The sequence below is a fragment of the Triticum dicoccoides genome, chromosome 4B (genome assembly GCF_002162155.2).
Source record: "Triticum dicoccoides isolate Atlit2015 ecotype Zavitan chromosome 4B, WEW_v2.0, whole genome shotgun sequence".
Lineage (NCBI taxonomy): Eukaryota > Viridiplantae > Streptophyta > Magnoliopsida > Poales > Poaceae > Triticum > Triticum dicoccoides.
This window is the reverse complement of record NC_041387.1, coordinates 655,060,769-655,083,974: the sequence shown is the minus strand read 5'-3', so window position 1 is coordinate 655,083,974 and position 23,206 is coordinate 655,060,769. Positions and strand designations below refer to the sequence as shown.

Sequence of the window (23,206 nt, the reverse complement as noted above, 5' to 3'; positions counted from 1 at the left end):
TAGATTGGCTAGGTGTCACTTGGGAGCCTCCGACAACATTGTGGAGTTCAACCAAGGAGTTTGTAAGGGCAAGAAGATCGCGTACTTCATGAAGATCTACCGCTAGTTAGGAAAGTCCTTCGTGGGCGATGGACATGGTGGGATAGACAAGGTTGCTTCTTCGTGGACCCTTCTTGGGTGGATCCCTCCGTGGACTCGTGCAACCGTTACCCTTCGTGGGTTGAAGTCTCCATTAACGTGGATGTACGATAGCACCACCTATCAGAACCACGGCTCAAAAATTTCCGTGTATCCAAATTGCGTTTGCACATTCCAATCCCATCCCTTTACATTCTTGCAAGTTGCATGCTTTACTTTTCGCTGCTCATATACTCTTTGCATGCTTGCTTGATTTGTATTGTGATTGCTAAACTTGTGCTAAAACTCCACTTAAACCTAAAGAGATTAAAAACTGCTACTTTTGGTACATTGTGTCTATTCACCCCCCTCTAGACACCTCTTCTCGATCCCTTTCAATTGGTATCAGAGCCTTGGTCTCCATTGTTTTGGTTTAATCACCATTGGAGGAAGATGGATGAGTCTACTTTGGGGAGTCTTAGACATAGAGTGCCTATACTTGATGGAGAGTACTTTCATGAGTGGAAAAATGAGATGCTTGTGATCTTCAATCAATATCATATGAACAAGTACATTGCTAGTCCTTGTGCACCTCATGCTGATCCTATGCATCCTACCCTTGATGAGTCAATTGACATGATTAGAAATATTAGAACTGTTAATCTTATCACTATAGGCTTGCCTAGAAACTTTATTGTAAATTTGCCTACTCTTGAGTGTGCCTACACTATATGGAAATTTCTTGAGGAACGATTTCTGAATTACTCCTTGAAAAATCTAGATGAAATTGTCCATAAATCTATTGCCTTGAGTAAGATGAATTCCAATAATCCTATGTTTGGTAATTGTCTATTTGAACTTACAAACCTGATGTGTGTCAAAGGAAATGTTGGAATCATTAGCGACATTATCTCTGAAGCTACTAGAATTCATAAAGGAAATCATTGTCAAACTCATTCTAACGAATCACACTCTCTAGGAATCGATCCACAACATGACAATGTTGAACATGGATACTATGATGAGGATGATGATGATGACTCTGATCTTGATGATGCAATGAGACACTTTGGTCTTATGGCAAATCTTCGGGGACATATGGCAGGTGGAAATGAATGGGTTCTTGATAGTGGATGTACCGATCACATGACCGGAGATAAAGACATGTTTCGTGAGCTTGCTGAAAACAACGGTCCTCGAAAGTTTGTCACCTTCGGTGACAACTCAAAGGGTAAGGTGTTTGGCCTCGGTAAGGTGGCCATATCACATGATAGCTCCATAAAAAATGTTATGCTCGTTGAATCTCTTGGATACAACTTACTTTCATTATCTAGACTTGCTGATTTCGGCTTCAATGTCCTATTTACTGAAGTAGATTGCCAAGTGTTTCATAGAGATAATCATAAAATGGTCTTTACCGGCATTCGTAGAGGTGATCTATACATTGTTGATTTCACTAAAAAGGCTCAACCTAGAACTTGCTTCATTGCTAAATCTTCTAAAGGTTGGTTATGGCATAAACGATTAGGTCGTGTGGGTATGCAAAACCCTGACAAGCTTATTAAAGGTAATCATATCCTTGGCGTTAACGATGTCATATTTGATAAGGATAGACTTTGCAGCGCTTGTCAAGCAGGTAAAAAGGTCGGAGGAAGGCATCCCGTGAAGAACATCATGACCACAAGGAGGCCACTCGAGCTACTTCATATGGATCTTTTTGGTCCCAATGCTTACAAAAGTCTCAGTGGAAATTCTTTTGGTCTAGTTATAGTTGATGATTTTTCAAGATTTATGTGGGTGTTCTTGCTCAATGATAAATCACGGGTCCAAAAGATCTTCAAAAACTTCGCGAGGAAAGCCCAAAATCAGTTTGAAGTGAAGATCAAGAAGGTTCGTAGCGACAACGGAACGGAGTTCAAGAACGCAAATGTGGACACCTTTCTTGACGAAGAAGGGATTTCACATGAGTTCTCAGCTACGTACACACCTCAACAAAATGGAGTTGTTGAGAGGAAGAACTGGACGCTCATCAAAATGGCGAGAACGATGCTTGATGAGTAGAAGACGCCAAAGCACTTTTGGGCGGAAGCGGTTGAGACAGCTTGTCATGTAACAAATCGCTTGTATCTTCACAAGCTACTCAGCGAGACGACATACGAGCTCCTCACCGGTAACAAACCCCAAGTTGGATACTTTCGAGTATTCGGCTCAAAGTGCTACATTCTTGATAAGCATCATCGCTCTAAATTTGCTCCTAAGTCTCATGAAGGATTCTTACTTGGTTATGGCTCTCACACTTACCGTGTCTACAATAATTTCACCCGAAAGGTTGAAGAGACGGTAGATGTGAAGTTTGATGAATCTAACGGCTCACAAGTAGAGAAATTTCCAATTGATGTAGGAGATAAACATCCTTCAGAAGCAATCCAAGACTTGTCTATTGGCAAAGTTCGTCCAACGGAGGTGAAGGAGAGTACTTCATCTGTCCAAGTGGAAGCTTCTACCTCACGACAAGCTGAACCAAGAGTTGATACGGAAGCATCCACAAGTGGGACACATCAAGACGAAGAGAACGAGGAAGTACACCAAGATGAACATCAACAACCTGCTTCTCCACCACGACAAGAGAATGGCAACGTCAACAACAATGAGGAAGGACAAGACGAAGAACAAGATGAAGAAGATGTTCAACCAAGATCCAAGCAAAAGCTTTCACGAGTTCGAGCAAGAGTTGCCAGAGACCATCCCATCGAGCAAATCTACAATGATATCGAAATCGGGAGAATCACTCGCTCTAAAACTCGTTTAGCTAACTTTTGTGAACACTATTCTTTCATCTCTAGCATTGAACCTATGAAGGTTGAAGAAGCATTGGAAGATCCGGATTGGATAAACGCCATGCATGAAGAGCTACACAACTTTGAGAGAAACCAAGTTTGGACATTGGTTGAGAAGCCCAACAACAACCACAACATCATCGGTACCAAATGGGTGTTTCGTAACAAGCAAGATGAAGATGGACAAGTCATTCACAACAAAGCACGTCTCGTCGCCCAAGGATACACTCAAGTCGAAGGTATGGACTATGGTGAGACATATGCCCCCGTTGCTAGACTTGAGTCCATTCGCATCTTACTTGCCTATGCTAATCACCATGATATCACCATGTACCAAATGGATGTTAAAAGTGCTTTTCTAAATGGTGAAGTAGAGGAGGAAGTTTATGTTAAGCAACCCCCTGGCTTTATCAATCCTAAGAAACCTAATCGTGTTTACATACTTCGCAAAGGTCTTTATGGTCTTAAACAAGCTCCTAGAGCTTGGTATAAATGCTTAACCGAGTTCCTTATTGAAAAAGTCTTTGAGATTGGAAAGATTGATTCTACTCTTTTTACTAAAAGGGTTAATGGAGAATTATTTGTATGCCAAATTTATGTCGATTATATTATATTTGGATCAACTAACCCTCATTTTAGTGAAAAGTTTGGAAAGCTAATGTCGGAGAAGTTTGAGATGTCTATGATGAGTGAACTCAAATTCTTTCTTGGTTTGCAAATCAAGCAAACTAAGGAAGGTATTTTTGTCTCTCAAACGAAGTACACAAGGACTTATTCAAGAAGTTCAACATGCAAGAATGCAAAGGTATGACTACACCCATGCCTACTAGTAGACATCTTGATTTGACCAAAGATGGCGAACCGGTTGATCAAAAGGTTTATCGCTCTATGATTGGTTCATTGTTATACCTATGTGCTTCACGTCCTGATATTATGCTAAGTGTGTGCATGTGTGCACGATATCAAGCTGCTCCTAAGGAATGTCATCTTAAGGCTGTGAAAAGGATATTGAGATACTTAATTCATACACCAAACTTTGGCATTTGGTATCCAAAGAGGGCCTCTTTCGATCTTGTTGGCTACTCCGACTCGGACTATGCCGGTGACAAGGTTGATAGAAAGTCCACTTCGGGTACTTGTCAATTTCTTGGTATATCTCTTGTCTATTGGTCTTCCAAGAAACAAAACTCGGTATCCTTATCCATCACCGAAGTGGAATACACTGCCGCTGGTTCATGTTGTGCTCAATTACTTTGGATGACCCAAACTCTTAAGGATTATGGGATATATGTGAAACATGTTCCATTACTTTGTGACAATGAAAGTGCTATCAAGATTGCTCACAATCATGTGCAACATTCTCGAACTAAGCATATTGAAGTTCAACATCATTTCATTCAAGATCATGTTGCCAAAGGGTACATTGACCTTAAGCATGTTCGCACCGACAAACAATTAGCGGATATATTCACTAAACCACTTGATGAGAAAGTGTTTTGCAGGTTGAGAGGTGAACTGAACATCATTGATGCTTCAAACTTGGAGTAGGAACTCCATTCGAATACATGCAAGGCTTGAACCTATGACAAATCCTTGATATTTCTCTTATGATGAAAATCTTGTGTCTTGGATATATTTGCACCTTACATGTCATCTAATCCTTGTAGGTACTTGGATGAATCGAAATCTATGAGATTGCAACTCACTTACATCTTGAGCAATCTCTACATCACCAAGTCTCTACACAACCGTGGTTGAAGACAAGGAAGCACAGAACCATTTAAACATATCCTTTTGACAAATTATAGTTTGAACTCTATGACTGTCATATTGGATACACAAGTTCTCTTCCTTGCAAAAACTAACCCATGTAGGAAGATGAACTCAAACTTCAAAGTGGTGCTCCCAACTCTTGATAAGCTACATCAACCTCGAGCAATCCACACAAGTTCAACTACATGATCAACACCACCACCCAAGGTATGTTATTCCATCTTAGAGAAGCTTTACTCCAAGACATGAGATAAAGCCACTCCACAAGATGCGAATACATCAAAATGCTTAAACAAAAAATGGTAACCCCATTTTGAGCTTAAACGATGAGTATGGCCTATGATCAAGTGACATCACTTGACTCCTTTGTCAATATACTCTAACATAGGTGACTTTGTCGCCGACCATCTCTAGATGAAGTTCTCGCGTGTTCTTTTCTGTGCTCTTGCATTTGTTTCTTGCATATTTGTTTCCCTATGAAAAAAAACTTCATCTAGATTTCATTTCTTTATATTCTGTTCTGCATTTCCTTGCATCCAATTCATTGCAAATCCTTGTGAGATCTTACTTGTCTAAGTGAGCTGAGGTGACAAGTGTTTTCTCTGTGATGAACTCGGTCACACCGGCCTGTTTTTTTGGTCCCACCGAAACCTTTCGGTGCTACCGAAGAATACAACTCGGTGCTACCGATTTAAGAACAGGAAAAACAGCTTGCCACTTATTCCTGTGTTCTTTTGATCCAGCTCCACTCAATGAATCTTGTCCTCGACCAGCATCACATTTTTCTTGCTGCTTTGATCTGTGACTCAAGGACCAAACCCATGTGACAATAAATCTAGAAGACCCTTCTTGGAAATTGATGTCAAAGGGGGAGAGAGAGATCACATCAAAACTTTATCTATAGAGAGAGATCACATCAAAACTTTATCATATCTCTAGGGGGAGAGAATACTCAAAGAGAGAGAGAGTCATTTTCAAGGATCCCAGATGCTTGGTGTTCAAGAGGAGAGAAGTCACATGTCTTGAAGAGGGGAAAAGACATCTTCATATTTATATGGCTTCTATGCCTCGTATTCTTTGGCTCTGATTTTCTGTTCCCTGTATCCCATGCTAGATTCAGGGGGAGCAAGACATCCAAGGGAAGAAAATCCTTGAATTCATTGCACATCTTTACCTTTGGGGACATGTCTATATCAATGGAGTACTCAGTACTTACTCTCTACATGTCATCCCAGTCTTGGTTCTCTTGTGGTTCCTTTTTGTTTGCTCTGGCTAGTAGGCGTATCTGTGTTATCTAACCTTGTTTACGCAGGTTCATTCCATCCTAAGCCAACTCAAGACCACAAGGTAAGTGTATGCATCATAATCATGTGTATGAAGATATCTTGCTGATGTACATACTATTTGCAAGAGGGACTCATGAGCATGAGGGTACTTTTCCCATATTTACATCTTTTGCTCTGATGCATATAGCCAAGATACATGTAACTCATTGCCTTCTCTATTATGCTTATGCATTCACATGCTCCTATATTCCATACTTACATGATTGCATACTTGTAGGGGGAGCCTATGCTTGTTACATGTCTTTCCAAAGCTTTACTTGTCATTCTCTATATCTTTATCTAAAGCTTTGATGCATGTTGTCATCCATTACCAAAAAGGGGGAGATTGAAAGCACAAGTGCTCCCTGGGTGATTTTGGTAATTTATGTCAACATATCTCTTGTTGGACTAATACCCTTACCTAGTATGTTTCAGACAACTTCAACAATGGAGTGGCATGGACTAGAGGAAGTGGATCCCTCAAAATGCTAAGGACAAAAGGATTGTCTCAAGCTCAAACCTCAAGACTCTACATTTTCTATTTTTAGTGATCCAAGATCACATTGAGTCTATAGGAAAAGCCAATACTATCAAGGAGGGATGAGGTGTTGCTTAATGAGGATCTTGCTCTAAGTGCTTAGTGATATGCTCAAAAGCCCTCAAGTACTTTCTCACATCCACATATGACCTAAACCAAAAGTCAAACTTGGCCCCACCGATTCTTTCTATCCGGCGCCACCGAGTTCAGATGTCATAGCCACTGCCACAAACCCTAAGCAAATTGATCACACCGATAGGGGTCTCAGTCTCACCAAGATGGGATTGTAATCTCTCTGTTTAGCTAATTACCAAAATCGGTCTCATCGATTTTGAGTAATCGGTCCTACCGAGATTACAATGTAAACTCTTTGTTTCCTTTTCGTAATGTTTCGGTCCCACCGAGATGAGCGAATCGGTCCCACCGAGTTTACTTGACCAACTCTCTGGTTAGCTTATTACCAAAATCGGTCTCATCGAGTTTGTGTAATCGGTCTCACCAAGATTACATTATGCCCTAACCCTAACCATATCGGTCATACCGAGTTGCATGTCGGTCCCACCGAAAACCCTAACGGTCACTAGGTTTACTGAATCGGTCTGACCGAGTTTGTTGATTTGGTCCCACCGAGATTGGTAAATTGTGTGTAACGGTTAGATTTTGTGTGGAGGCTATATATACCCCTCCACCTCCTCTTCATTCATGGAGAGAGCCATCAGAACAAACCTACACTTCCAACTTACCATTTCTGAGAGAGAACCACCTACTGATGTGTTGAGACCAAGATATTCCATTCCTACCATATGAATATTGATCTCTAGCCTTGCCCAAGTTGCTTTCCACTCAAATCTTATTTCCACCAAATCCAAATCCTGTGAGAGAGAGTTGAGTGTTGGGGAGACTATCATTTGAAGCACAAGAGCAAGGAGTTCTATCATCAACACACCATTTGTTACTTCTTGGAGAGTGGTGTCTCCTAGATTGGCTAGGTGTCACTTGGGAGCCTCCAACAAGATTGTGGAGTTGAACCAAGGAGTTTGTAAGGGCAAGAAGATCGCCTACTTCATGAAGATCTACCGCTAGTGAGGAAAGTCCTGCATGGGCGACGAACATGGTGGGATAGACAAGGTTGCTTCTTCACGGACCCTTCTTGGGTGGATCCCTCCGTGGACTCGTGCATCCGTTACCCTTCGTGGGTTGAAGTCTCCATCAACGTGGATGTACGATAACACCACCTATTGGAACCACGGCTCAAATATCTCCGTGTCTCCAAATTGCGTTTGCACACTCCAATCCCATCCCTTTACATTCTTGCAAGTTGCATGCTTTACTTTCCGTTGCTCATATACTCTTTGCATGCTTGCTTGATTTGTATTGTGATTGCTAAACTTGTGCTAAAACTCCACTTAAACCTAAAGAAATTAAAAACTGCTACTTTTGGTACATTGTGTCTAATCACCCCCCCCCCTCTAGACACCTCTTCTCGATCCCTTTCACCGTCGTGCTCTAAAAAGATACAAGTGAAACACTAGAGAAAAACTGTCTAGCTCAAAAGATATAAGTGAAGCACATAGAGTATTCTAATAAATTCCAAATCATGTGTGTCTCTCCCAAAAGGTGTGTACAGCAAGGATGATTGTGGTAAACTAAAAATCGAAGACTCATATCATATAAGACGCTCCAAGCAAAACACATATCATGTGGTGAATAAAAATATAGCTCCAAGTAAAGTTACCGATAGTCGAAGACAAAAGAGGGGATGCTTTCCGGGGCATCCCCAAGATTAGGCTTTTGTTTGTCCTTGAATTATCTTGGGGTGCCATGGGCATCCCCAAGCTTAGGCTATTTCCACTCCTTATTCCATATTCCATCAAATCTTTACCCAAAACTTGAAAACTTCACAACACAAAACTCAACAGGAAATCTCATAAGCTCCATTTGTGCAAGAAAGAAAAACCACCACTTAAGGTACTGTAATGAACTCATTATTTATTTATATTGGTGTTAAACCTACTGTATTCCAACTTCTCTATGGTTCATACCCCCTGATACTAGCCATAGATTCATCAAAATAAGCAAACAACACATAAAAACATAATATGTCAAAAACAGAACATTCTGTAGCAATCTGTAACTTGCGAATACTTCTAGAACTCTAAAAATCCTACCAAACTAGAAAGTCCTTGGCAATTTTTCCATTGATCTACTGCAAAAATAATCAACTCAAAAGCACATTTCTGTGATTTATTAGATTTTTTTCTCGTGAGCTCAAAAGTTTCTGTTTTTCAGCAAGATCGAATTAACTTTCACCCAAGATGATCATATAGGTTCTACTTGGCACAAACACTAATTAAAACATAAAACCACATCTAAACAGAGGCTAGATGAATTATTTATTACTAATCAAGAACAAGAAGCAAGGAACAAAAATAAAATTGGGTTGCCTCCCAACAAGCGTTATCGTTTAAAGCCTTTTAGCTAGGCATTGATAATTTTAATGATGCTCACATGAAAGACAAGAATTGTAGCGCAAAGAGAGCATCACGTAGCATATGAAAAACACATCTAAGTCTAATATACTTCATATGCATAGGCATATTATAAGCAAACAAATTTGCAAGGCAAGCAAAAAGTAGCATATGCAAGGAAGAAGAAAGAGATGATAGCAATCTCAACATGATGAGAGGTAATTTAGTAACATGAAAATTTCTACAACCATATTTTCCTCTCTCATAATAATTACATGTGGGATCATAAGCAAATTCAACAAAATAGCTATCACATAAAATATTTTTAACATGATCCACATGCATGCAAAGTTGACACTCTTCCAAAATAGTGGGATTATGATTAACTAAAGTCAGGACCTCTCCAAACCCACTTTTATCAAAAAATTCATAAGATTGATCAAAATCCAAATATGTGGGATCTAAAGTTGACACTCTTCCAAACCCACTTTCAATAATATTGCAAACACTATTATCAATCTCATATTCATCATGGGGCTTAAATAAATTTTCAAGATCACAAAAAGAATCACCCCAATCATGATCATTGCAACAAGTAGTAGACATAGCAAAACTAGCATCCCCAAGCTTAGGGTTTTGCATATTATTAGCACAATTGACATCAAGAGAACTTATAGTAGCATCATTGAAATCATGCTTTTCATCGAAGGAACTACCAAGTATGGGTGCAATAGCAACGATCTCATGTTTAACATAAGGAACTATAGCAAATTCATCTTCATAAATATTGGCATCATGGACACAAGAATAGCAAGCATCATGTTCATCAAGGGATATTTCAATCAAATCAATGGAATCATTATCTATAGATTCCTGCATATCATTATTTTCTTCCAAAGCTACAGTCATTCTCTCAATCAATTCTTTGACATGGACATTATGAGCATAGTTTTCATAGCAATATTTAAGTATGTCAAAATTTTCAGAGTAATGTCATACTTCTCAATAAAAGAAGCAACTTCATAAGCACCCTTAAAAGCAACAAATTCTTCAATTTGTTCGATATCAAAGTAACTATAAACACCCTTTGCATAAGAAGATAAGATTTCATTTTCATTAAACTCACATAGGTAGGGAAGGTGTTTTTTAGAGTTCTTAGAGCAACAAGTAAAATCATAAATTTCACAAAGATTCAAAGTATAACACAACAATATGTTTATTTGATCCCATAAGAGTCTCCCTTTTTCAGACAAACGGTGACGCACAAAATAAGCATGCTCATCTAAAGATTTCCCATCAACTAGGCTAATTGGGGTTTCAGCACGAGCGCATAAGGATCAAAGATGATCCAAGTAGAACACTTTAAGTGGATCCGTAACAATAGATTTTTAGCAAGCAAAGATGCAAGCACATAGAAGGCACATGGAGACACAAGCAAACATAAGATCGAACGAAAGAAGGACAAATAAAACGGCAAGGGTGAAGTGGGGGAGAGGAAAATGAGAGGCAAATGGCAAATAATTTAATGCGAGGGAGAAGAGTTTGTGATGGGTACTTGGTATGTCTTGACTTGAATGAAGACCACCCCGGCAACAGAGCCAGAAATCCTTCTTGCTACCTCTTCAGCATGTGTTGGTTTTTCCCTTGAAGAGGAAAGGGTGATGCAGCAAAGTAGCGTAAGTATTTCCCTCAGTTTTTGAGAACCAAGGTATCAATCTAGTAGGAGGCTCCATGCAAGTCCCTCGCACCTACATAAACAAACAAGAACCTCACAACCAATGCGATAAAGGGTGTCAATCCCTTCACGGCCACTTGCGGAAGTGAGATCTGATAGAGATAATATGATAAGATAAATATTTTTGGTATTTTTATGATATAGATTGAAAATTAAAGATTGCAAAATAAAGTAGATCGGAAACTTATATGATAGACAATAGACCCGGGGGCCATAGGTTTCACTAGTGGCTTCTCTCAAGATAGCATAAGTATTACGGTGGGTGAACAATATTGTCGAGCAATTGTTAGAAAAGTGCATAGTTATGAGAATATCTAGGCATGATCATGTATATAGGCATCACGTCCGCAACAAGTAGACCGACTCCTGCCTACATCCACTACTATTACTCCACACATCGACCGCTATCCAGCATGCATCTAGAGTATTAAGTTCATAAGAACAGAGTAACGCATTAAGCAAGATGACATGATGTAGAGGGATAAATTCAAGCAATATGATATAAACCCCATCTTTTTATCCTCGATGGAAACAATACAATACGTGCCTTGATGCCCCTGCTGTCACTGGGAAAGGACATCGCAAGATTGAACCCAAAGCTAAGCACTTCTCCCATTGCAAGAAAGATCAATCTAGTAGGCCAAACCAAACTGATAATTCGAAGAGACTTGCAAAGATAACCAATCATACATAAAATAATTTAGAGGAGATTCAAATATTTCTCATAGATAAACTTGATCATAAACCCACAATTCATCGGTTCTCGACAAACACACCGCAAAAAGAGTTACATCGAATAGATCTCCAAGAAGATCGAGGAGAACTTTGTATTGAGATTCAAAGAGAGAGAAGAAGCCATCTAGCTAATAACTATGGACCCGGTAAACTACTCACATCTCATCGGAGAGGCCTTGGTGATGATGTAGAAGCCCTCCATGATCGATTCCCCCTCCGGCGGAGCACCGGAAAAGGCTCCAAGATGGGATCTCACGGGTACAGAAGGTTGCGGTGGCGGAAATAGTTTTTCGTGGTGCTCCTTGATGTTTTAGGGGTATGTAGATTTATATAGGAGAAAGAAGTCGGTCAGGGGAGCCACGAGGGACCCATGAGGCAGGGGAGGCACCCCCCCCCCAGGACGCGCCTTGCACCCTCGTGGCCGCCTCGGCTTCTTCTTGACGTCCACTCCAAGTCTCCTGGATTGCGTTTGTTCCAAAAAGATCACTCCCGAAGGTTTCGTTACGCTTGGACTCCGTTTGATATTCCTTTTTTGGGAAACACTGAAATAGGCAAAAACACAGCAATTCGGGTTGGGCCTCCAGTTAGTAGGTTAGTCCCAAAAATGATATAAAAGTGTATAGTAAAGCCCATAAACATCCAAAACGGGTAATATAATAGCATGGAACAATCAAAAATTATAGATACATTGGAGACGTATCACTTAACATCTTTAATTGTTGTAGGCATGGCTTCATCCGGTTCCATGACGAGGCCACCGTGTGCTAACCAAGAAGACATGCCACACAAGTGGGAGAACGCATCTTTGGACAAGGTGAAGGAGAAAGATGTGAAGATTTTGCCATGTTGGTGTGGAGATGTTTGCAAGGTGAAGGTATCCACCGACCAAAAGAAGTCATGGACGGAAGGAAGGAGATACTTTGTATGCCCCAACTATGCTTATGATCGTGCGCTTCCAACTCACGCCTATGACCAACCACCGGTATGCTAGAGAAGTAACATGTTACTCTAAAATGTGTGTCAACACTAACATCCATTTTGTATGCAGTCACCGTCTCCTCTATGCAAGTACTTCACATGGATAGATCATGGAGTGCCAGAAGATGTCCAAAAGGACCAATATGAAGATTGTCTTAGGCGCCAGCGGCTGTTTGAAGAAAGGTTTCAAAGAGGCTTGGAGGAAGAGCGTCGCCAGAAGGAGAGGATGGAGCGGAAGCAACGCGAGGAGGAGAAGGAACGCCAAGCAAAGCTTGCTCGTGAGGAGGAGAGGGCAAGAAAGCTGGCAAAGGCTTGCAAGGCATCTGAGGAGGATGAGGCACGTGACAAGAAGGGGAAATGACCCCGTATGACTCAGTAAAGCCTTCGCTTTGGTGGACTCATCATGTAACCGGATGAAGCCATGCCACCTTTATCATTTATCATGAATTATGTACTACTAAGGCAAGAAGACATGTGTCGTGAACTTGTCGTGGATGAATTTGTCGTGAGAACTAAAGTTTGTCAACAATTTCTGTGATTTGTCAGCATTTTCTATGATTATAAACTGTTGTGCTAAGATGAGGGGCAGAACAAAGTAGGTACTCTATTTTAAACCCTACCACCACATCCCCTAGCGGTAGGTTGTTGAACCCTACCGCCAGGGCCCATGGCGGTAAGGGGATGGCACAGATAGTGTTTCGGTACTGTAATGAGATTAAAGCCCCCCTTGGCGGTAGGGCACACCCTACCGCCAAGGGGGGCTTTAATCTCGTTACACTACTGATTCACGCCCGGCGCCACCCCCTTACTGCCATGGGCCCTGGCAGTAGGGTTCAGCAACCTACCGCTAGGGGGTTTGGCGGTAGGGTTTAAAACATAGCACCTCCTCTGTTCTGCCATCATCTAAGGCCCAACTCAACTCAAGCACATACATAACTCAACATAGTTCATTACGCTCATACTTTATAACATAGTTCATTAACTCAACATAGTTCATGACTCAACATAGTTCATCTAAGGCCAAATCTTAGAATGATCAACTAGCAAGCACATACATAACATAAATCAACTCAACATAGTTCATTACATCCACGAATAACACATGTTCAAACTAATTAAAACATGACCCGGTTCGAATGACATCGGTTGAAACTAGTAGCTTAAGCTCGATGACACATTTTCTAAACAGGTAACATAGCTCTCATACTTATCAGACGTTCAATTTGATCGTCACAAGCTTGATTACTCTTCAGTTGAAAGTCGGTGGATCCTGCCCAATGACCCAACACACCATTCGTTTTGCGGAACCAGGCCCATGCAGCACGGCGGGCCAGATTCTCTGACACGCCTTGTTCGATTGCCCATCCTATGACCTAGCCGGGTTTCCTCAAGTCCATCTCACGGAATTCTGCTTTGCTGGCAGTGAACGCATTCTCAATTGCCAAAGTGTGTCTACAAGCATATTCCCGGTCTTGCAGCACATCAAGCATCCTCCTTTTTTTCATTCACAAGCTTTCAGAAAGCTTTTTTCTCCTTAGCATCACAAGGTTCCTCGATAAAGTGATACTTTTTGAAATCCTTCTTGGCCGCATTTGCCTCATCACAACTCTTCAACCATGCTTCACATTCCCTCTTCAAGCAACGGTGTCGCTCCATCATGAGCTTCTCACATGCTATGTTCATAGTAATGGATCGAATGTCCATCCTAGATGAATATACGGGTTTAAGATGACATACAACAAAACACAAAATAAATTCAACGGAGTACAACACTTGGTTACTTGATATGACATACAACACCAAGTTCTTAATGTGTTCAAATGTTAAGGGTACAAGTCATAGTAGTTCAAATGACGACCAAATGTTAAGGGTACATGTCATTGTAGTCCAAATGAGAAAGATTACATAGCCTCATTCAAGTCTATTTGGCGTACGGTCCCGGGTTGCAACAAATAACATCATTTCTTTCTTCGACCCATACCCAACGAGAAGCCCGCTTCTGGTCCGACGAAAATGGCTGCCTCACTAACCAATCAATGACCTGGCCATGATTTCCCATGTCTATCCTAGCAGCTTCTCCCCTTGTCGCACACAATGCAATTTGCATCGCAAGATCACGCCTACAATTTTTTTTCTGCCGTCTTGAGCTTGGTCATCTTCCTCTCCTTTTTTTGATTAAATTTTTGGAACAGTCAGCGGTGAAATAACAATGTTGAAAGGCCCTACACGCCGCATTCAACGCATCAATGGCTTCCATCCAGAAGTTCATCTTTTCCTCAATCACTTCGCGTTCACACTGCGCCGTCCCCTCAACGGAAAATTCAACGAAAATGGACGGTGCCATCCTACATTTCAACAAGTTGCTATGAAAGTGAACTTAGGGTGTGTTTGGTTTCTGTCACCAAGTGGAACGACACGGGTCGGTTCCGTTCCTAGACCCCATTCCTGCCTTTGGATCGTCAAAGGAACCGGAACCACTCGATTCCAGGGATGGCATATTCCCTGTTTATGCCGTTTCGAGCGGTCTCTCGAAATCGAGCGGACCACGTGGAACAGCCCGCTCCCACGACCTCCTTACTCACTCGCTACAGAGACCAATGGTGTAGCGGGGCAACCGCAGCAGCAAGAAGCCGCAGCCACCACGAGGCATCCAGCACGAGCTGCCAGGCATGTCACATCCAACCGACCATCGCACTTGAGCACACGTTGCCGGGATTTGCGGTCGTGCAGCGTCCGGAGCATCGGCGTCCAGCCGTGCCGGCCGGCGTACAAGGTCGCAGGATCTGTCCAACATTGGCATGAGGGACAGGATGTATGGGGTGGGAGGAAGCCCGAGGCGAGCTCCAGCCTCCCGACGTCCTCCTCTTCAGCTAGCATGGTCACCGTGCTTTGGCGGTTGGTGCTTGCTCAAGAATGGTGTTGGCATTGTAGGCAACAACAAGTTCACATAAACTGCGCAGTTGTTAGTTCAGACTTCGGATTTTTCAGATTTACTGGAAATGTTGGCATTCTGTCCCTGGGAACCATTCCATCCTATCTCATTCTCTTCTAGCTTAACACCAAGATGGAATCATTCCGTTCCTTAGGAATGGAATAGTTCCATGACATTCCACTTGATTCTGAAACCAAACACACCCTTAGGTTTAATTGCTTTGTTAAGCCTAACCCAACCCCAATTGTGTACACTAATACTAGCACTAGATCTAGGTACACAAACAAATCTACAAACAATTCTAGGCACATCATACATAAGAAAATCACAAACATAACCCTAAATGGATCATAGTAATTGATTTGACCCCATCAAAATAATGAACTAGGGTTTGTAACCAAATGAGCAAATGCAAACTAAACAAAGATATCAACCAATCAAAATGAGGGGAAATGAGCGAGCTACCTTGGGTGATGAAAATGGTAAGAATCCACCATAGAAATCTCTAACAAATGAGAGAGATTTGAGAGGCTCTTGTGCTTGAAAGAGAGAGGGGGGAGACTTGAGCTCGGGGGAGTGGTGAGGAGTGGGTGGGCTGAAAGAGTGCATGAGGAGTGGGGGAGGAAATATCCAGCCCCTCCCACCCTTATCCACCTCCCAGGACCCTACCGCCATGGGTGCTGGCGGTAGGCTTCAGTACCGTACCGCCATGGGCCCTGGCGGTAAGCCATTTTCCATGTCAGCACGGGCAAATAGCCGTTAGTCACCGTCGAGGGACCTACCGCCAGGGCCCATGGCGGTAAAGGGTCAGATCTCAAAAAATTTCCCAAGGGGGGGCACATCCTGAATTTGTTAGCAAAAAGGGTCAAAACAAGAAATTTTGCCGCGTATGGCCGACAACCTGACTACTCTTTTGAGGAAGGGATGATGGTGTCCAGACAATGGTTGCTCAGGAGCTTGCGATGCTCGTGTTTGGCTCCTACGCCGAGTTCGGAGCCCTGCAGACTCTGACATCCTTGCACGCACCGGCAAGCTCACCCTCAAGAGGCAGAGATCACTGGACAACGACGGCGATGGCAATGGTGGCAACGCCGAGGCCAAGCAATCACGGAGAACCCTCACAGTGTCATATTAATCGATGGTGTCAACCGACTGGATGGCGATTCGGAGATGCACATCAAGAACGCGATCGTGGGAGTAACAATGGTAGGAGGATGCAACAGTGACATGGTCAGTCTGGAGGATGCCATCGTGGTGCTGAGCTCCGACATGTGTCACTCGAGGATGTCTGTGGCTTCCGCCTCCTCCCCACGGATGGAGTAACGACATGACAACGAGGACGAAGATGACGTAATAGACATGGAAGTGGCCCACGTCTTCGTATTTGATGGGACATGAACGTTTGTGTAGTGCATGGGAAAGAGGAGGAAGACAGTTTGGCTGATGATGATGTATCCTGAATGTGGTGGATGATGTTTTCCTTTTCAATTAGCAGAGGGTGTTCTTTCAAACCATTCTAGGTGGTTTCAACGGTTTGAAAAATGGACGGCAGGTATTAGTCGGACCAATTATCATATTTTTATAGTATTTTTTCAAAGATCATAGTTTATAATGTCTAATGTGAGCATTTTTCAGACCAATGTCTTAGGCAGCATTGCGAAACCTCCTGCTTCCAGAACATCGGAACATCGGCTGCTTTGCAGTTTAGTTTCAGATATATATTCAGGTGGGGCAGCTTGCGCCTATGGTGATTCCTAAAAAAGCATTTGTACCATAAAAAGATTCTGGTTCTGTAAACTTTTTCTTTTCTGAGATTTTTTTTTGAGAATTTTCTGCGATTATTATGGTTCTATGAACTCATATATGTTTTTTTTTGTTTCTTTGGCCTCATATAGGTTGTTTTTTGCCAGCACTCCGTGTTACTCGTCCACAAGGGCGGCACAAACCAATGCACAGAAAAACTATTTAACGCGCACTTCGTCAAGTAGTCGGTGATTCGCCTAGGGGCACCCACGACAGGGCCGTCCCGTTGTCAATTTTTTCTGTTTCTATTTTTTCTTTTGCTTTTTACTTTTTCTTTCCCGTATCTTTTTTTCAAGTCTAGTTCTATTTTCTCAAAAAATATCAGAAATTTAGTAAAATGTTCACATTTTCAAAATTAGTTCAAAATTTCAAAAACATTCCAATTTTCAGATTTCCCTCTGATATTTTCAAAAATGATTATTAATTCAAAAAAGTTTATAATTTTGAAAATTATTTGCTTCTTTTCAAAAAATGTTCACAATTCGAAACAATTATAATTTTAAAAAATCACCTTTTATTTATTTTTTAACAAATCCAAAAATGTTTGGGAATTTAGAAAAAAGTTCCTGTTTTTTCAAATTTGTTCAAAACTTAAAAATATGTTCATGTTTTCAAAACTTGTTGGCAATTCAGCAAATATTTGAATTCAAAAAAGTTTGGAATTTTTGTTCAAAAATAACTTGCGCGTCCAAAAAATATTGAGGCATTTAAAAATTGTTCGCAATTTTCAAGAAATGTTTCTAAAATGTTTTTGAATCTGAACACTGTTGTGTGTTCTCATATATTTCATGCTTCCCATGATCATCGGTAGCCGTCAGGTCGAGGGGTTAGCAGATCGCATCAAGACTGCAAAGTCATGAGTTCTAATCCTTGCAAACTCGGTCCTTCGCGCGTTAAAAAAACAGATGTGTTCCCGCCAGTGGGTCGGCGTTGAAAAACAGAAGCTTTTACATTTGTGCCCCTAACTCGAACCCACTACTCAGATTTACCCCTAATTTTGAAGCATGCTCAAATTTGCTCCTCTGCCGTTTGGTGCACTTATAGAAATGCCCTTCCGTGCCGTTTTCATCTAGTCAAAGGCCTTTGACCGTTTAGAGACATTATTTGAACATTTTTGCCCTTCTATGCATGTGTCACTTACATGCAAGACCCACTCGAAGAAAAAAGAAAAAAAATGTATTCTCTCTTCCCTCCTTGTCTCTTTCTCACTTTACTCCGGCGTGTACAAGGAACTTGAAGCGGCCAGCAACAAGTGGTGGTGCCAGGCTCGCCGATGTGGCCCAAGTGAGCTCACCATCATTCAGTCATGCGTTGATTGACATCAGTTCGGCACGCAGGATGCCACCAGATCCAGCACCCGACGTAGTCCAGCGGCGCACGGAGATGGTCGTCGTGGGGTGCTCACAAGAGACGTCTGAGCGCAAAATTGACGAGCGTGAAGGAATAAGGAGCTCGAGGAGGGCCCCCTGCCGCTAGGAATTGGAGAGGGGCACGCCAGAATCGACGGCAAAGACCTCCGACGACCGGCGGCCCTCATGGCCCGACCTCCTCTGATGTGCTACTCCAACTTCTTCTGAGAGCATACTCGAGTTTCTGGCGAGCCATAGGACGTTTCCTCCTTTTTTTTTTCCTAGACCTCGTCGTGTCCGTAGCTTCTCCCTGCCTAGCAACGCCGCTCGCCGTCGCGAGAGCTCACCGCTGTCGTGGTATTTGAAAGCCCCGCTGGACCCGACCACCCCAGGCCAGTGCAGCTTCGCGCCAACATCGTCGCAAGCCTGTTTCGCAGCCCCTTGACCGCTCGGTCATCTTCCCCCTACATCGCCGTCGTGCCTTCGCGCGCGGGCGCCGGCATTCGGCCACTGACAGGTAAAATATTTTCTTGACAGGAATAGTTACGTAAATAAATGCCTGGTTAGGCTAAGCAACTGTTAATTGTGCCGTTGCTAATTAAAACTGTTAATTTGTGCCAGTGACATGTGGTTCCCGGGGCTTAACAAAAACATTTAAAAAATAAGTCTTATTTTTGGTTGCGTGTTAGCGTGTGTGTGAGAGTTTTTTCCCTTTTCTTTCTCCTATTGTTCCTTTTACCGATTTCCTTTGGTTCATTTTCCTTTTCAAGTTTTTTTAGAAAAATGTTCATAAAATTCAAATATTTATCAATATATTTTAAAAAATGTCGTGTTTCAGTTACTTGTTGCGATATAATGGCTTTCATTCGTTATGCCAGTTTCTAGGTCGTTCAGGACCCCTCCCTGTTGTAAAAAAATTGATACGGCATGCAAAAAAATTTTAGGGTGGCATGCAACTTATTAACGGGGAGAAGATTGGTCCAATATTATATGTCTTGTAAATGCTCCAGTGAGTAGCCAGTCGCAGCGCTACTACATCTGCTGCTCGATCATTTGGGCTCAGCACTTCAACTAGCTCCATTAGTTGGACGGTGGTGTCAGTTGTGGGCTGGGGCAACCATCTCTACTGCAAGAGGTTGTCTCAAAAAAAAAAAATCTCTACAGCAGGAGAGAGTAAAGATTGGCTGAAGGTACACTGTCAAGATTGTCTCTGGGCCTCTGGCAATGGAGGACGGGACGGGGCCGGTTGCAAGTGCAACGCTGAGCCAAGATCAGAAATATTTGGCGTAAATGACAGAGCCGTGGCTCCACCTGCATGCCTTTACCGTCGGCTGTCTTTTGGATAAGTGCCGCCGGTCAGACCATTTAATAGAGGAGAAACTAATGTTAGATCAGGATATGCTTAGCTGGCCTGGATACGGCACAAGTGCTCTCACGTTGCTGCTGCCACACTGCCGGTGAACATCAGGTTGAAAGCTGATATCGTGTGTGTGCATACGGAGCAGTGCACGCTTAAAAGCTGCTGCAGCATGCTGCCTGCCATTTGGGAAGATTATAGGCAGCGGAGTAAATCGTTTTTCTGTTTTTAGAATTTATATTGCACATGTGTGTTAGGTTTGAAAAATGAAGATGGATGGCACTACTTCAGATTTGAACATGCATATCGTTAACATGTATAGTCTTGCATAGCAAGTGCCACTCCAGTCATTGTCCAATCTGACTCAAGTGAGGCGTTGTCCAGTTTAACTGTGGATGGGTTAGATCGTTCTGCCTATGGTCATCTCGTGGCTGAAACTAAGGAGTTGATGAAAGTCAGGGAGTTTATTCCACAAAAGTTAACTAGGGTTCAAAATAGAGTTGCCGACTGCCTAGCAAAGTATAGTCGTACTGAGTGTACCATGGTTGTGTGGATGCATCAAGGACCACCATGTATTGAGGATCTGTTGTCTCTCGACTGTAACTCTTTAAATATGGAACAAAGCTCCTTTGATTCGCAAATAAAAAACATGCATAGTCTTGCTTTTTGATAAAACACTAGTAAGATATAGTGCACCGGGACTGCTATATTCAAACGTCTATTTCATGCTATTAGATATAGCTTAAGATATACTACATGGGGACACTAAGATAATCCCTCTTTTCAGGTTTAAAGGGTTCATCTTAAAGTTCTCAACAACTAAGATAGATGGTGAGTGGAGGACACGGGTTTCGCGGGTTCAAAACTGCCTAATGAAATATGTCCTACATGTTCGACTCTCGAAGCTATAAGTGCATCATCCTCCCAGTTATTCATTGGATTTGCATGTACATGTCAAATAAGAGTGCATGTGTGGCCTCTAATTCTCCCTCTCATCTCAATGGATTAATATGGTGTGAGACTCAAAACACAACTGAATGAGACCAAACGTGGGGCTAATATAGTGTAAATCTGAAAATTTTGACATATGCCCTTTAAACCGAAAGGGAGAGAGTATTTGTGAAAAGGTTCTCAAAACCACTTCAGGGCCACTTCGGGGATGATTTATTTTGTTTTGTAAACTCAGGGGATTAAGTAACCAGTTTTAGTGCTGAGGGGCTAACCGTGAAACCATAATGGTACTTCATTCTGCACATAATGATACATGCACATGCACACACAATATTGTTTTGTTGTACAAACACACGTACTGCTACTCACTTCATTTCAGTGATTTGCCTCGTCCCTTATATATTAATCATTTTTTTAAATGGAGACAAAGATTTGCCCCGTCAATTAATCAAGAAGAGAATTTCTAAATTAATTAACTGGAAATGCGCAAAAACCGTTATAAACATGTCCACATGCAAACTACTACCAAAGCATAGAATCCCACGCCCGCAAAGATGGCCCGGTAGACACTATGAACACGCATCAACTTCAAGCCCGTGCCATATATATGGAACATAACATCGCAAAGGAACCCCTGGCGGGAACCCGTCGAGAAATACATCGGACAAGAAAGTTATACCATTGAAAAGCTTTTCCGTATACAAGCTTACTACTTTTGTCGCATAGAGCCCACATGTTATTGGCCAAACTTGATTCTCAAAATACGTGTCTTTCTCGATCACGCAACGGCGCCGTATGAAACAGAGGGAGTATATACTACTCCCTCTGGAGGGTCGGACATAGATAGATATATGTGACTTGACTAGCAGAAAATGTATTCTATGTTATTAAAATATATATTTACATTATTCATCGGATGAAATTTCTAAATATATTTTTATTGTATATTATACGTGTTTTGATACTTACATTGACGACCTGAGTTCCCTTGTACCAGACTTATATTTCCATCCGAAGGAAGCACTGTGGGTAATAATCCAGTAAATTGTAGCTGGTGTTTTCGGCAATAATCACTCGGTCGTGTCCACCAGAGTACCGCCGATGGCCACATCCACATGGATATAAATAGGCCCAGATATAAATAGGCCCTTCTGCCATGACTGCATGTACATGGATGAGGATGATGTACGGTCCATCGTGTGCCGGGACTAGTGACCACAAAGGATTTGCGGGGTATACACACTGGCGAGGTCCTCAGATCTATCGTACGCACGTAACCGAAATAATGCATCAAGAAAACCACGACATAATTCGATCACGGCCTCACACCTGCATAAATCTCCGCGTGGGGGTATGTCGACTACACGTCTACACCCGAAGATTACGTAGGAGTAGCTAGCTAGCGCGCGTGGGACGATCGGTCTAGCATGCGGGTCACCGGCGGGCAGGAGCACGCGCTGGGGGAGGAGGCGGCGGCCGTGGTCCGGCAGGCGGTGAGCCTGGCGAGGCAGCGGGGGCACGCGCAGGTGACCCCTCTCCACATCGCGAGCGCCGTGCTCTCGGCGTCCCCGGCAGCGGCAGCCATCCTCCGCGCTGCCTGCGCCAGGTTCCAGTTCCATTCGCTGCAGCAGCACAACGCGCTCGACCCCCGCCTAGACGTGGCGCTCGGCCGCCTCCCCTTGGCCAGGCCAGCGTCCGTGGTCCACCACAGTGGCGACCGCGTCGAGCCGGCGCCGTCGAACGCGTTCCTTGCCGCGCTGAAGCGGGCGCAGGCGCACCGGGGGCGCAGGGGCGCCTTGGTCGGCGAGCTCGAGCAGCTCGTCCTCTCCATCCTTGACGACCCGAGCGTGGATCGTGTCATGCGCGCGGCCGGCTTCTCGAGCTACCAGTCCCAGGCCGGGGCCAGCGTCGTGGGCGCCGCCATCTCGTGGGAGCAGCCGATTAGGGCAAGTTGTGACGTCCCGAAACTCCAGCCATCGGTTGTCGCCCACGTCGTCCCGGACGGAAGGTATGTAGCCTACTAGCTCCACAGTGTGGCATGCATGCACGTCTAGCTGATTGATTTTTTTTTCTTCTTCCTCGGCTTGTTAGCCTTGTAGAATGCTAGATGCGTAGGGAGGTGTTTAGGAAAATAAATCAGAATTTTCTGAAGCATCAATGCCTATTTTATACACGAGAGACGCCTAATTAAGCGTATGTCCTGAATAAGCACCGATGCTTAAAAAAGTCTGATTTATTTCTCCAAGAACCTCTCCTAAGCACTTAGCATTGATCAAGGCCTTATGACCCATGGCCATCTCGTTGAATC

The 23,206-nt window shown here is 42.9% G+C and overlaps 1 protein-coding gene across 1 annotated transcript in view; it reads left to right on the top strand.

Annotated features, from left to right (window-relative positions):
• Positions 1-22,279: 22,279 nt before the first annotated feature.
• LOC119294195 (protein SMAX1-LIKE 3-like) overlaps positions 22,280-23,206 on the top strand; it is a 2,314-nt gene continuing 1,387 nt past the window's right edge. The window contains exon 1 of the mRNA XM_037572434.1: positions 22,280-22,906. Within this exon, the coding sequence (XP_037428331.1) occupies positions 22,326-22,906 (581 nt within the window). The 5' untranslated portion in view covers positions 22,280-22,325. The remainder of the gene's footprint in view (positions 22,907-23,206) is intronic.